This window comes from Carassius auratus, chromosome 38, assembly GCF_003368295.1.
Source record: "Carassius auratus strain Wakin chromosome 38, ASM336829v1, whole genome shotgun sequence".
Classification (NCBI taxonomy): Eukaryota; Metazoa; Chordata; class Actinopteri; order Cypriniformes; family Cyprinidae; genus Carassius; species Carassius auratus.
The window spans coordinates 494,870-510,009 of NC_039280.1; the positions used below are offsets into that span (position 1 = coordinate 494,870).

Genomic DNA, 15,140 nt, shown 5'->3' on the forward strand with positions numbered 1-15,140 from the left:
TCATTACTTTTTAATTTACAAGAAATTATCTGAGTTACTTAATCATTTCACTTTCGGTGTGAAAGGGCTTTTACATATGCCAAAATACAACTTTCTATATTAAAAACAAACATGCAAGCCCTGCCCAGATTTAAAAAGTAATGCAAAAGTAACATAACATTACTTTCCATAAAAAGTAACTAAGTAACGTAAATAGTTACTTTTAGGGAGTAATGCAATATTGTAACATGACTTTTAAAAGTAACTTCCCTCACACTGGTTAATAACATGCTTCAAAATATCTTCTTTTGTGCTCCGGAAACTAGCACAGGTTTGGAACAACCTACTGAGTGACAGAATGTTCATTTTTGGCTGAACTGTCCCAAACTAATTCGTCTTTCTAATCACTTTGCTGTTAAAGAGTTGACAAATGATCCAAAACAGCAAAGCGGAAGTTCACTTGGCTTTGCTGTAAATGACAGAATCAGTGTTGTTGTACTTTCACGAGTATCATTACTCTAGAAGAGCTCTCAAAGAGCGGCACTCATGTATTTTCTGGACGCTGCAGCCAGCTTCTCCTCAAAGGCCGGGCCGTGCGTGCAGGAGACATTTGCATTGGGCTGCAGTGTAATGACTTCAAAACCCTGCACTGCGCTGCCAACGTTATTACAAAAGTCCACTCAAGTGAAGGTTATATAACCTGAAACACCAGAAAAGCTGTTGCAATATTGGTGACTTTCTGCGAGGGGAAAACTTCTCCTCGTGTTGGCTATTTTACAGCTTTTCCATTCACCTTTCTCTGCTGGGGTGGAAAATTCTCCCCTGCTGACCGGCGCCTGATTAAACATGTGTTCGGGACACTGAGCAGGTCAACAACAGAAGAGACAAGAGATGCTACTCAAATAAAAGACACCGCACAAACAACATAATATAAATGTCCAAGTCCAAAATCACCATCATAATTTGGTAAATATATGAGTGAACACAACTGGATGGCACTGGATGGTGATTGTTTTTTTAAGGAGTTACAATAGATTTTAAATGACATTAAATCATGAAACTGATTATTCAGACTTTGAAATCTGATTAGATGAGACATGATTGTATAAAGCTTTTAAAAAACAAGGGGGATCTGAATTTGAAGTAAAAAATAACTTGGTTATAATATTAATAATATTGTGGAAAATGGCACAATAAGTAAAAAGCACTGAATGAATGAATGAATGAATAAAGCAAACATAAAATAATTTTATTAGTATTAACGTTAGATTATAACGTAAGATTATTAGTTAACAATTTATTAACAATAAAAGTACCGTATTTTCCGGACTATAAGTCGCACTTTTTTTCATAGTTTGGCTGGTCCTGCGACCTATAGTCAGGTGCGACTTATCAAAATTAATTTGACATGAACCAAGAGAAAACATAACCGTCCCCAGCCGCCAGAGGGCGCTCTAATGCTGCTCAGTGCTCCTGTAGTCTACCACTGAAGACATAGAGCGCCCTCTCGCGGCTGGAGATGGTAATGTTTTCTATTGGTTCTAAATAAATGCGACTTACAGTCCAGTGCGACTTATATATGTTTTTTTCCTCATGACGTATTTTTGGTCTGATGCGACTTAGATGGATTCTGGAGAGATGGATTTTCATGCTAAACATGGCCAAAGTTTTGAAAAATAATTTAGAAGAATGACTGAGAATTTCTGAACTGAAAATCTGCAGTTTTTTTTCGATCGTGGATCTAATGACATAGACGGGAACGGAAGTCCTTATAAGAGCATTTCTCTCGGCACTAGCGCACACACATCTACCAGAGGAGAACGAGACCGCGCACATCAACGCGCTTCAAAATTCAAAATCATCCACAGCGCTGCATAAGATTTGTTCGAGAATGCCTCCAAATAAGTGCATTTTGGGATATGAAGGAGAGTTTACTGAATTCAGCTTCCCCAAGAACCCAGCGTTACATGAACAGTGGATGCAGTTTGTTTTTCTGGGGCAGCAACGGAGTGTACCAAGTGCGTTCTGGTCATTTGAGTGATGAATGTTTTAGAAACAAGGCCCAAGTCGACGCTGGATTTGCACATAAGTGAGTATATGTTCATGGAAACAACACGAAACATCAGTATCATAGCTCCGCCCACCGCACGCTTCCAGGAGCTCTGCTTTTTCCGTAAAAAATCGGAAAGCTGTATTTTTCTTTTACAAACATGATCAAACGAAAGACTTTTTGGAGATATGAAGGATGCAGTACTACTCTATAGGTACTCAAGATTAACATGAGATTAGGTGAAACTGTGTATGTTATGTACCCTTTAAATGATGATAATAATAATAAAATTCATTTATAATGTGCCTTTCTTATACTCAAACTACTAAAAAAAAATTATATATAAACATAAAAATTTTAATGGTTAAGAATTAATATTATAATCTATTAAAATTAAACATGAATTAACATTCATGTTTATTTAGAATTTAAATATTTTTAACATTTAAAGTCTAATTGTAGGTTGTCAACTTGGAAAAAAAAAAATCTAAGTAAATAACAGTATACGGCTAGAGAATAATCTTTATCTTAATTTTGCAAAGACATACCAGTAGTTAAGACTATGAATGAACCAAAAAGTTCAGTCACAAAATTCTGGATCCTGATTGTCCTTTTCTAAAGTCAGAAATTCATCTGTCTGTTCTTGAGGAGAATAAAAGCAGACTTCTGTGTTGGGCTTCTTCATTAATACAGTTTAGTTCAGTTAAGTCTGCCTCTGGCTTCAACATCAAACATGGTTCTTCAAGCCAGACAGCTTCCTTTGAACCACAAAATCTGTCAAATATGCCTTGTACAATCACAACCAAACATATCAAAATCTGTTCGGTGTCTATGAATCACAACCTCATCTCCCGGAGGATGACATTACCATCAGACGCTCTGTAGCTCCACGACGACTCATATTCATTCATCAGAGTTAGATAAACACGGCCAAGGGCAGGATTAGAAATTAACCAGCGCTGGGGGCAAAAACACCAGCGGACTGACAAATATAAACCAGATATTCAAAACATGAGGACAAAAAACTCCTCCAGATGTGAACTGATGGACTGGAGTGGTGTGGATTATTATTGTGATGTTTTTATCAGACTCTCATTCTGACGGCACCCATTCACTGCAGAGCATCCATTGATGAGACACTGATGCAATGCTACATTTCTCCAAACCTGATGAAGAAACAAACTCATCCTGATCTTGAATGGTTAATGAATGTGTAAGGAAGCTCCTAATGTGAAGATGCTTTTCCAAGAAGGTTTTATTATACAAACAATCTCAAATACACAAGAAAACCTACTTCTCTAAACAGCATACGGTTGAAACGAAACGTATCCTTTAGTTACTGAAAACCAGTTTTGATGGTGTTGCTTGAAAGACTGACATGAGCACTTCAGCAACTTGATTTGAGACGGATGTCAGACGTGAAATCACACAAGGGTCAGGAACAGGTCACTGTGGTGGGCAACGCTGGCAGTCTTCTGTGTCCCGCTCTATAAATAGAAACAGCCGAGAGATGTCCATCTCTCCACTTCCCCTTAATCACCTCCTCCAAATGGGTCATTCTAGACACAGCAACACACAACACAAAGACAAACTCTGCTGCTGCTGCAGTTTTAGGATTCACGAAGTGCATTTCAGGACAATAATTCAAAGCAAGAACCAAACAATTCAAAGAGTAGAAAGTAGCCCTGCTTTGAAGCCTCTCTTTGTTGTGCTGTTCAATACTTTAAACTGGAGAAGTAGTCTGTGCTATTGCAGAACTGTCTGAGCATGCAAAAAAAAGAGGTTTGGGAGTTCATCTGGAGGCGAATTACTATTAAATAGAACACAAGGGTATTTATTCATTTAGAAGGTTTTTAGGAACATCTTGGTACTTTGTACATATGCAGTAAAAAAAAAAAAATGTTTTATTATAAATCATAATAATAGTACTAATAATAATTAATAAATCTGGTTTTGTTATTGTAACTAAAACTAGTCTAATTTTACATAACTAAAACTGAAAGTAAAATTAAAAGCATCTAAAAAAAAATAATTACTTGGAATAAAATAAAAATTAACTGAAATAAAATTAAGTTCGGCTAGTTGCCAAGACAGCAATTCTCATTGTAGTTTGGTTTAACCTGATGTACAAAAACGACTAAAACTGAAATAAAAATTAATCAAACTTTAAAGGAATTGAACACTCAAAATACTAAACAAGACAAAACAAAAACGAAAAATCACTAAAAGTTTCAAATTAAAATGGATTTTTTTTTAATATAAAAACGGATTCAAAATACTAATAAAAAGTATTACAGTATCTTAATGATATATCACAACAGCACTGCCTCAAATTGAAAATAAAACGACTAAAATATTTGTATTAACATTTAATATTTTGTAAATTGAAATAAAGCTTAAATAAAATTAAACTTAAAATATTTAAAACTTAAAAACTCACTGAAAATTCTGCCTTAATGGCAAGAAAAATAAGTACTACTGTTCATAAACTGAAATAAATATAAATGAATGCTAAATCTAAATAATTTTTTTTTTTTTACAAAAAAAACCTGATAAAAATAAGGAAAGCACACAACAAAATAAAAAAAACGTTAACTAATATTAAAACTATAAATATCAAACAAAAGCGAATTAAAACTTGATTAAAAACTACAACAGTAAATAATACTAAATTACAGGAAGTGGCATTTTTGTGACTAATAAAGAGGACACTAAACAAGCAACCAAACAAAAACACCCAAGCAACTCCATAGCAACGTCCAAACAACACCTTAGCAATGCCCTAGCAACCACCCAGAACATCCTGGCTTCAAAATAACGATTTCTGCAAAGACAAACACCTGCATTCACTTTAAAACACATTTGTTTTGCTGAATGCAGTCCAGCGTAACCTCTTCTCACAATTCTCCTTAACACATGCACACAAAGAGCTGGACTACACAGAGTCCTCAGACGTGTCATTTCCATTCCAGCAGCAGATGAATACCCAGCTCCATCTCCATTCGTCCACGCCGCTGCACAGTCGCAGGAACTTCAATGTCAGCGTTTCTCGCCGCAAGGTGAAAAGAAAGGCTTCTCAGAATGGGGACGTCAACACATCCAGAGGGATGTTAACACGTTCTGCAGAGCAGGCGCCTTGTAAGCACACTGTAAAGTCAGATAAACATCAGTCTTGTTGGCCATTTCTCTATTATCGAAGGGTCTCTTATGAACATCTTAAATTAGCACACACACCCGGACACCGCTCAAATGACTGAAGATGTGATGTAATGTCATATAATTACATGCCAAGACAGCTACGAGAACCCGTCGTGCTCACTCAGCTGGCTAGAGATCTCACTGAGCTCTGGACAGTCTGTTATCTGTTGCATACTGGAAGAAAAAAAGGGCAAGTGCCGACAGAAATTTCCAGCTATGCAACCTGCAAGAGTCCAGGGTCTGAAAACGACAAGTTACGAAGCTATTCCAACGACTGAGGAAACACAAATAGAGTTTGTCAGGTTAGTGGCATCAAATCTTTAAAACATACTCATGAGGTGTTTGACATGCTTAGTAGAACGGCACAATTAATAGCATTTTCATCAAGGATGCAATTTCTGCTTCTCTCAGACATCAGCAATATTTGGCCGCTGGAAATGTATCCATCCTGAAAACACTGTTTATAACTGGCTTTTGCATTATATTGCATTGCTAACAAGCCTACACAAGCTTGCGTATTTCTGGCATAACTGTTGTGGCTAAATCTGTGGGCAAGCCTTCTCTGGCAGGCTTCTGTATTTCATTTAAACCGAAGATGACATGCATAGACACAACATTGAATAACTGTTCACTTTCAGTGTCAATCAGAAAGACCTTTACCATAAAAGCGAATGATTTAAGGTCAGAGTTAGGGATTGGCAATATGGCAAAAATATCATCTCACAATAATTTACCAATTTATATATTTTTTTAAGGAATATCACGATCGATGTTGATTTTTACTATTTTGAAAGTTGTCTGAGCATTACAGCTAATTTCCATATTATAAAGATATATAAATATATACATATATTTATAACAAAAAAATGGTAGATATTTAGGCCAAAGTCGGCAAAGATAAAAATCTTTGTTATTATTTTATTTTTGTTATTAAGAAAGAAGAACAAAAGACACACATTATAAATACACATATTATACAAATAAAACAACAGTGCTTTATTTTCAGTGTATTTAACAGGAGCATTCAAGAAGTTGAATGAACAAATATAAAAATAAAATACTATATAAAAATTTCTATATTATTTATTTCCTACTATCAAGGTCAATGTTGACCAGAACCTTGCAGGTTTGGTTACCCACATCCTTCAAAATATCTTTTTTGGGATCAGCACAAGAAATTCAGTGTTTGTGTGAACTATCCCTTTAATGACAGTCGGCAGCATGTTTAGCACTGTCCCTTTAAGAGCTGCACGCATCTAACATACAGGCTACTGCTGTCACCTTACCAAAATTTCAGTATTCGGTACCGATACCAGTGAAAACCCACGGTTCTCGGTACCAAAGCAAGACACAAAAATATGCTAATAATTTTTTTTTTTTAACTTATTATCACTAAGAATAAAACCAATGGCATTTTTTATACTTATTTACAATTGTGTTTAAAGTTTTTCTACAAGTAATATAATTATGAAAAACTGTAAACAAGTTTCGCCCAAATTAAATTTGTCTTTTAATTAATGAAATTTAAACTTTTTGTTTTTTTGGTAAATAAAGGTAAATTGCTATTTAAAATGAAAACATGGAAGAAATATTGTGTGATTTATTTCTTTAAAAAAAATAAGTTTTACAAATTTTTTCAACAGTAGTACCAGCATCACATACATTCTACTAAATGATAGTAATATTTATAGCACAATGCCATGAATAACTTTAAGCTGACAATGGTTTTACTAAAATGAAACAGTAAGATGCTTGTGAAGTGACAGTTCTGGTGATGTTGTTGATGTATTTATGTCCTTATTGAGACGGCAGATGCGTCGCGTGCTTCAGTCTATAGTATGTAGTAAACAAACCATTCATTCATTCACACAGAGATTCAGATTTCAACCAACTTTTACAGATACTGGTCCATATGGAGATTTGATTAATTTATGCTAACTTTGACAAATTCGGTGACCGTGATATTAAAATGTAAGTTTCATTTTCATGACTGGATTTTGAGATGCCGTCCGCGTCTTCTGCTTCGCGGTAATCATATCACTGTATGTGTCTAGAACCGGGTTGACCGGGTACTCGGTACCACCGGTACTTAAAGAAACCTGCTACCCTCACATTTTCATTTTTGTAGTACCGACTTGGTACCGAAGTACCAGGTCTTTTGACAACACTAATACAGTTTCTCTCTCCACTGTTTACTTTCAGACAGAGTTGAAAGAGGTTTCCACTGAATCGATCTGAACTTTTGCTGCAGTGTACTGAGACACATGCATCAGTCTCTGGTGTGAAAGAATCTATACAATCAGATGGCCTTCTCTTCCAAAATGTAAGTAAATACCCAAAACTCTCTCTAGAAGAGCAATACAACCTCACAGTCAGTTGAGCAGCTTAATGAAACGCATCAACAAAAGCCTCTGATTTTTCCCTCAATCTCTACAAAGACAGACATCAGTCAATGGAGCAGATGGGTGAATCACATTGTGATTATTCAAACAACAGATAACAACCACAGCCAAGAGAGAATCGGAGCGCCGCCACCGACCAAAGCACTAGTGTGTGACAGATCTCTGCCATGATCTTCAGGATGTCCACCTTGCTGTTGGGCATGAGCATATGTTACAGAGGTGGATGCAAGAAGAGCTGGAGTTTACTGATGGAGCATGAGTCAGTGCACACTGCGCCTCCGTGAATTTTGATCACATTCCCTTTTACAGACTGAACCCAGTATCTTGTATGAGCAGACCTGGTTTACACTTGTTATTATCATGCTGAAGGATGCACTTTCTATTTCAAATACATGCAATGACGTTCTATTGTAATCAGAGATGCTTTGCTTAATCTGATTCTGTGTGACAAAGCATGCTTTAGTTTCAATATTAGTTTCACTGTCCTGGATTACTCTATTTTCACTGAACAGACGTTTTTTATTTAACTTAGTTTAGTCATTAAGTGTATGTCCGGGACCAGAATTTATCTCTACAGGTAACGATCTGGTCACTGGTCACCTGGGAATCAAAAGGAAAGCATAAACGCTTTACATTAAAAACAACTGCACAGCTGACTGGTATTACATTTCCTACAACGATGAATTTATAGATAGAAACCAAACTAATTAAAAAGAAAACCAGGAAGAAGAGCAACGTGTTCATGTTGTCTGTACGGAGCACACATCTAGAGTTAAGTACCATCACCAAAACAACTTTAATACGAAAGCTAAAACTTTAAAAACAGGTAAAAAGCATCTTATGAATGCCATGAATTCAAACTTGAAGGATGATACATTTATTTAAAATCAATGTAGAATAAATGTATGCATTTGTCTTCTAACCTCCAGGAAGACTAAGAACACTAATGCACTTAGAAATACAAAAATGTCCAGTTAAATTAGAACGTCTTTTCCACATTATGAACCGCAAATAAATGCCAATAGCACGTCGCACACCATTGATTTGTCTTGCTGTGACAGAAACCAACGTCTAGAGACATTTCAAGTATTTAATCATCTGCCATGCTTCATATCATCGCTATAAGTGCCTCTAAAGTTCAAGACCATTACCTTCATCTCCGTCCACGGTGACGGTGATCCTCTTGAGTGAACTCACTTACAGATCTTCAGCTGAAAGACATGAAAACACATTTATAATGAGAACAAGACGCTGAACGGCTGAGTGAAAAGACTGCTTTGCTGAGATGTTTGATCTGACATTAAGTAGGACAGTCATAGAAATCTAATATGTAACCAGTTGAGTTGTTAGAAGGTAGACAGAAAATGCTAGAGATGCACCGATTGACCGGCCAGGAACACGTCACGCTTACAGCGACTGATCATGTATTGATGTCGTGCTTGATGATGAGGCTTGCACAGCCCGAGTGTGTGAGAGGAACAAATGAGCACAACAGCGCTCGCGAAAATTATAGACGCATATTTCAGTAGCGAAAAAAAAAAGTATAATATATGATTTAGGGAAAGCAACATTGCACGAACAGAATATTTCAACACAAACTGCAATGTGATTTTATACTATTGCAGTTCAATAAGTAAGAAGTAAAAATTAAGTGACTTACATTTTAAAGCTCAATAATACTGACTGTTTTTGCACAAGTCACAGCTGAACTGTTTTGTGTCTCCAAACAACACCGTGGTGTTTCGTTACTGAATGAATCAAAACGAATCAAGCGCGCACATGATCATTAGCCCATCAATAAAAGACACTGGCATTGTTTTTTTAATGAACCAGACGTTTTATTGAATCAGCTGAATGAATTACTAAATGACTCACTCATTCAAACGGTCATTTGTTGTAGAGCTGCAACTAACGATTATTTTTTCTGTTGACTATTCTAATGATTAATTTTATTAAAGTAAATTATTAATCTAGTGTTCTTTTTTTGATTAGCTAATGAATCCTTTGGGTAACTTTATATAAAATATAAGCACAACTTCTAATATAATATTTCAACCTTTTTTCATTTTTTTCCAAAAAATACTTTACAGTATACAAAAATAAAGAAGCAAAGAAAATTATTTTATTATGGTAAATATGAGTTAACGATAGCGTTTAGAATTAAACCACAGTAGTCACAAATGTACAGTTGTCTGAGATCACAAACCATAAAATGTAGTCAGGGTTCTGCTATGGTTTATTTTCATAATGGGTAAACACAGGTCATAAGTTAACACGATCACATTTCCTTGATTCAGAGGGTGCACGATGTGTCCCGAGAGTCCCGTGTTGAATCCAGAGATCTGGAGCTTATTCGGTGTAGATTGATAGCTCGGTGGTTTTTAACGCTTGTTCGAAACCCGCGCCATCAAAGACTTACTTTATTTTTTAGTTTATCTTACTTCAGCCGCTACGGGTGATCATACAAATAACTTGTAATCTTTACAAGAATATCAGAATCATGCAACGAGCAAGTCTGCGTTTATTAGACACTTTATAATATCACATCAGTTTGTGTTTTTAGAATCGCCGAATCTGCTGGTCGTTCCATCACATCTGCAGCGGAGACCTGAACAAGGAAATTGGTCGCCAGATCACACGGTAAACAGTTAAACCGTAAGACCGGAGAGCGCCAGTATGTTTTCCTATTGTTTTTGTGATAGAATGCAACTTTCTCCATTCCCAGGAGCAGAAGCCGCCATTAAGCGAGATGTAAACATAAAAATATGTAAAACATTAATCTTATCAAATTCTTTATGTATTCTGAATTTAGCAGTGTAAATGCATTTATGACACCTCCGCTTCATCAAAGAGTCTGTGTAAATACATCTAAAGCCACTTCAGATGCAGCTTCTGTGTTTCCTGCAGTGGAAAGATTGAGCTTGCTGATACTGATTTCATTTGAATGGTAACCGTGCAACAGTTTCTTTTCATTCAAACTGAATTAATTGAAACGATGTAAGAATATGACGTGAAAGACGACACATTTAATAAGGATTTTAGAAACAGTGGGAAGTGACAGATCTGTTTTGTTAAATACAGCAACTCCTTATCAGTTAATTGTGATTTCTACCTCTTTTCTAGTGACAGAGCACTTTATTTTGAGATTTGTTTGAGGGGGAGAACATCTGTAACTTTGTCCAGATTGGGGGAATTGCAATGTTTAATATATTTTATGTTAAAAATATATTTTTTTGGCAATGTATAAAAAGTATACATTTTTGTTTGTGTATGTTGTCAATTATAGTTTTTAGAAAGAAAATTTGTATCGGCAGGTCAAGCTTAAAAATAAAAAAAAGAAAAGAAAAGAAAAGAAATCTGAATAAGCCAATAAAAATGCATTGGGTTCTCTAAAAAAAGCTATTATATTTACCCATCATGCTGGGCTTTTTGAGATTAGGAAATGTGAATTACTTGAGATCTACACAGAAACACACGTGCCCAACAATGTTCCCCAAAACTGTGCCCTAAATAGAAATACTTCAGATTTGTTACTCAAACTATTTGAAATTAAAAGCATATTGGTAGAAGAACTTGGCTGGTAATCAGCTGGTTGAAAGGGTTCGTTCATTAACTAACACAATTGTCCTCTTGATCTATGTTATTTGAGTCTCAAATAAATGACTAATAAGTAATGCAACTGGTTGATTGCAGCTAGATGTTTGTATTTTTTAATGAAAGCCAACAGTGCTTGAGTGTGTGCTGTGAACCAGGAGGAAAACATCTGCGGCTCTAGATATTTATATTTTAATTTTAGATATACTTGATGGTGCTGATCGAGACCATTAAATCTGTATTTGAACCGTTTAGAATACACTTTTATTCAGCCTTGAAATCTAATACATCTGTGATTAACATTTTCAGACAATAAAGACCAACTTAAAACTTACATCATTTTCAAATTAATTACAAAATTTGATAAATCATAATACTATAGCAATCACGGTGATCCTAGTAATACATTTATATTTTATACAATTCATATTTAAGTTGTTCAACATCAAATCAACCATTTTTCAGAAACTTCCCTGGCTCTATTTTTTGATTGGCCTTTTTTTTTCTGAAAAAAGAAAAGCATAAATCAGGATGACAGCCAAAACATTAAAAGTCATGGATGTATATTTATGGAGTAATACACTATTCTGTAAAGGGGGGTGGAGGGGTCAACATGACTTTGTTGCTATGCCAATAGTGAAAGTTCTAAAATGGGAAAAAATGTATTTATGTGCTTTTTCCACATAGTATGCATGTAATTTAAAAAGTATTAAAGATATCTTAACATCCTTTCAGATTTTAGTTCTTAGCACTTTTTCTTTTATTTTCCTATACAGAGAGTTAAATGTGGCTCCATGAGTTAACTGTTAAATTGTACACATTTTCAGTGGTCAAAAACCAAACCAAATTATGAAAATATATACTTTTTTTTTTTGCTACAGACCTCTGGTTGAGTTGACATGGAGTGACCATTTATATTTAACAGAATATTTTATCCAAAGTGACATATAATGAGGAGCATCACAAGCTAATATGAAAACAATTATTGTAATAATCTATGGAAACGTAAGGTAGTTGCCTCTAGATGTTAGAAAGTAGCTTTATGATTGTATGTTAGCAAAAAGGAGGAAATATATCTGGTTGTTAACTCTTGTCTAGTTACAAAAAGGTTGTAGGTTCACATCCTGCAAGGGTTGATCACCATCAGTCACCATTGTTGTGTTCTTGATCAAATAACAGAAAAACAGCAATACTTATGAAATACAAATATAGCCCGCTACATCTAATTTGAACAGCATTTCCATTGCTCTTTTTTTTTTACATTTCATATTCATAAGTTGATTTCATTGATAAAAGTAAACAGTGTGAACCAAACGCAGTGTTTTTAACTCAACAAATTGTGGCCAGGACTTGTCAACCAATGGCAGTCATTGAATTTGGACGTGGAAACCTGTTTGATAACAGTCTTTGCATTTAAATTTCCTACAGACTAAAAACAAAATCAAACTGGTCAATAAAAGCCACTGTTCGCTAACTTCTATCAGAATTTTCGACGAATTAAACAAACCCCCATCCCTTCAACGAAACGCCCTCTTTAAGAAACCCCGCCCTCCTCAGGCATGTCAGCAATGTCAGCACAAAATGATTGATGGACGAAGCGTTTCTCTGATTGGCTAAAACGAGGACGGGCCGCTCCCCTGACTCCGTGCAGTTTACACAGAGCCTGTGGCTGTCACAGAGACTGTTGTGATTTGACCAGACATCTATTCAGTGATAACAGACGGGTAATGGGGGCATTTTATTTGTGGTATTTGGAGAAAAAAACAGCTTACAGCACCTAAAAGCCATAAGTGCTGAGCTCTTCGCTTGCACAACTCTTTGGTCCGACTTGAGGAGTCAGCATTACAATGGAATAAAACAACTAGTGTTAAAGTATAGAGAAAGTTAAGCTTCAGTCGAGTTAGACTACAGTAGTCTGGCGTGCGCGTGTTCGCGTAACATCGACTGCGCTACAGCATTATGACGCCATTTCTGTGCCACACAACTGCAGTCGATTGACATCGACATTCTTAACATTGCGACGTTCAGTGCTGCTTTGAACGTACAAAGGAACGAAATCTCTCTATGTCTGCTCTCCATTATGTGTTGACGAAGTGGGACGATAGCGACAAGGCGATTTCGAATAAAGCCAAATGTCGCGATGGGGGGAAAAAGGCACGCGAACTAGACGGTTAAATAAATCACAAAGAGCTTTCGGTGTTTAAATGGAGGCGTGCAACACGATCAACACAATGAACGATCCGAACAAGGTCAAGCTAAACGGGGTCTGTACAACTTGCTCCGATCGGGGAAATCGGACTTGACAGTTATTTGCTTTCGACATCAGAGAATGGAAAACAAATGCGTCGCTGTTAGACGTAACGACACTAATGTCGCCTCAAACAATAACTGTCGCGTCCATGCGTTCTTCTCTAACATCCGTCTCGTCGAAACAGAACCTTTTATCTGCGCAAATGTAACTGTCTTCTGGGGAAGAAAACTGTAGCCTGTCTCGCCAGCCATTTCTGATCACGCGCAGAGATCGACGTCGAGGTTAAAACATCATTAACATCATAAACACGGCGATAATGGAACGCGTTGGAATCGCAAACTGCGACGACGTGGATTTATTCTAAGAGGAGACGATCGTTGCGGGAGAGTTCGCGAAACACTCCAGATTCATAACATTGTGCCCTGTCAGGTTCCAACGCTTTTAGTCGAAACGACTCTGTTCGATCGCACAAAGCCTTACGTAAGGCAGTGTTTTTCCCCATCAGCTATTTGATGCCAAGCAGCGAGAAGAAAGTGGTCCGGTCTTTTCGCGAATTCCAACACAACATCTGATCTGCTGTTACGAATGGAGACCAAAGTTGGCCAATCTGCAGCATCAAGTAATAACAAACTAATAAAGGCGAACAAAAAGTCTCCCGCTGTTTGAATGAACACTATTTTACGTTGTAAACCGTTTGGCCCGCGAGAAAACCAGGTTTAAAAAAAACCGTTGGTCCGCAGAGCTACGCCTAACCGTAAAAATAACGAATAAATGACATTCGCGTAAATAATGCTAATTGAGAAGCTCGAGATGGTGTAGTTTTCGTTCGATCTCTGTCTCCATTAAGACTTTATCTGGTCAACACAACGTCCTACCTGATATATCCGACAGATCGCGATGGTAAATTAGTAATCCATTGAAGAATCGTGGAAAATCATCGACGATCAGCGCTGGAAACGTCGTCCGAAAATATAGGGAAGGTGTCGGGATGCGAATCCGACAGAATCTCTCCGCAATCGCACTCGTTTTCGGTGGTAATCCTCTCCGCTTCTCAAACGGACTGAAGGATACACAAACCTCCCACTGTGGAACCAAGGGGCAAGGAACTCGACCGGAAGTTGAAGTCGGGCGGGGGCTGCCATCTTTTAGCAGAACTTCACTTGCGTTAGCATTCCCATTGACTCCCATTCATTTTGGCGTCACTTTGAAAGGGAATAAATTTACATCTGAGGCGTTTAAAGACTCTGTTTGTCCATTATTTATTTCTAAAGATACACGACAATGTATAAAGGGCTCCATTACCTTCTATGTTACATTATGGCCCCGTATAAACAGTTTTTGTAAAAAATAGGCTAACGATTGCGTCATAACCACTCGGCTCTCTGTCGCATTACCGTATAGACAGGAGGAGAAGCTCGCAGGCAATTAACTTAATATGGCGTAGTGGCGTTACATTTTAAAATACTATACAAAATAATTAATCAGATTACTTACTCCTGCTCACTCACGACAAAGAACTCCCCGCTCAAGCTCGCCGTCTCTGCAAGTTTAACGATGGCAGTTTTCACGCACAGCTACTAGAACATTTACATCTGTCAGACAGGTTGCTGACGTCGTCAAGCTTCGTTTGAGTCTGCGCGTCAGAAACGGAAGTGCTAAAAAACGC

The 15,140-nt window shown here is 36.8% G+C and overlaps 1 protein-coding gene and 1 long non-coding RNA gene across 4 annotated transcripts in view; one reads left to right on the forward strand and one right to left on the reverse strand.

Moving 5' to 3' along the window:
* The window catches only part of arid4b (AT-rich interaction domain 4B), a 67,439-nt gene extending 52,877 nt beyond the window's left edge, over window positions 1–14,562 (reverse strand). For all 3 annotated transcript variants that reach the window (XM_026223350.1, XM_026223349.1, XM_026223348.1), the window contains exons 1-2: window positions 14,350–14,562; window positions 8,781–8,840 (exon numbers count right to left, since the gene is read on the reverse strand). In XM_026223350.1, coding sequence (XP_026079135.1) covers window positions 8,781–8,786 — 6 coding nt within the window. In that variant the 5' untranslated portion in view covers window positions 8,787–8,840; window positions 14,350–14,562. The remainder of the gene's footprint in view (window positions 1–8,780; window positions 8,841–14,349) is intronic.
* On the forward strand, window positions 4,711–8,766 carry LOC113056587 (uncharacterized). Its single transcript, XR_003277722.1, has 3 exons — window positions 4,711–5,529; window positions 7,430–7,550; window positions 7,666–8,766. It is a non-coding gene; the product is annotated as an uncharacterized LOC113056587 (long non-coding RNA).
* Window positions 14,563–15,140: the final 578 nt, after the last annotated feature.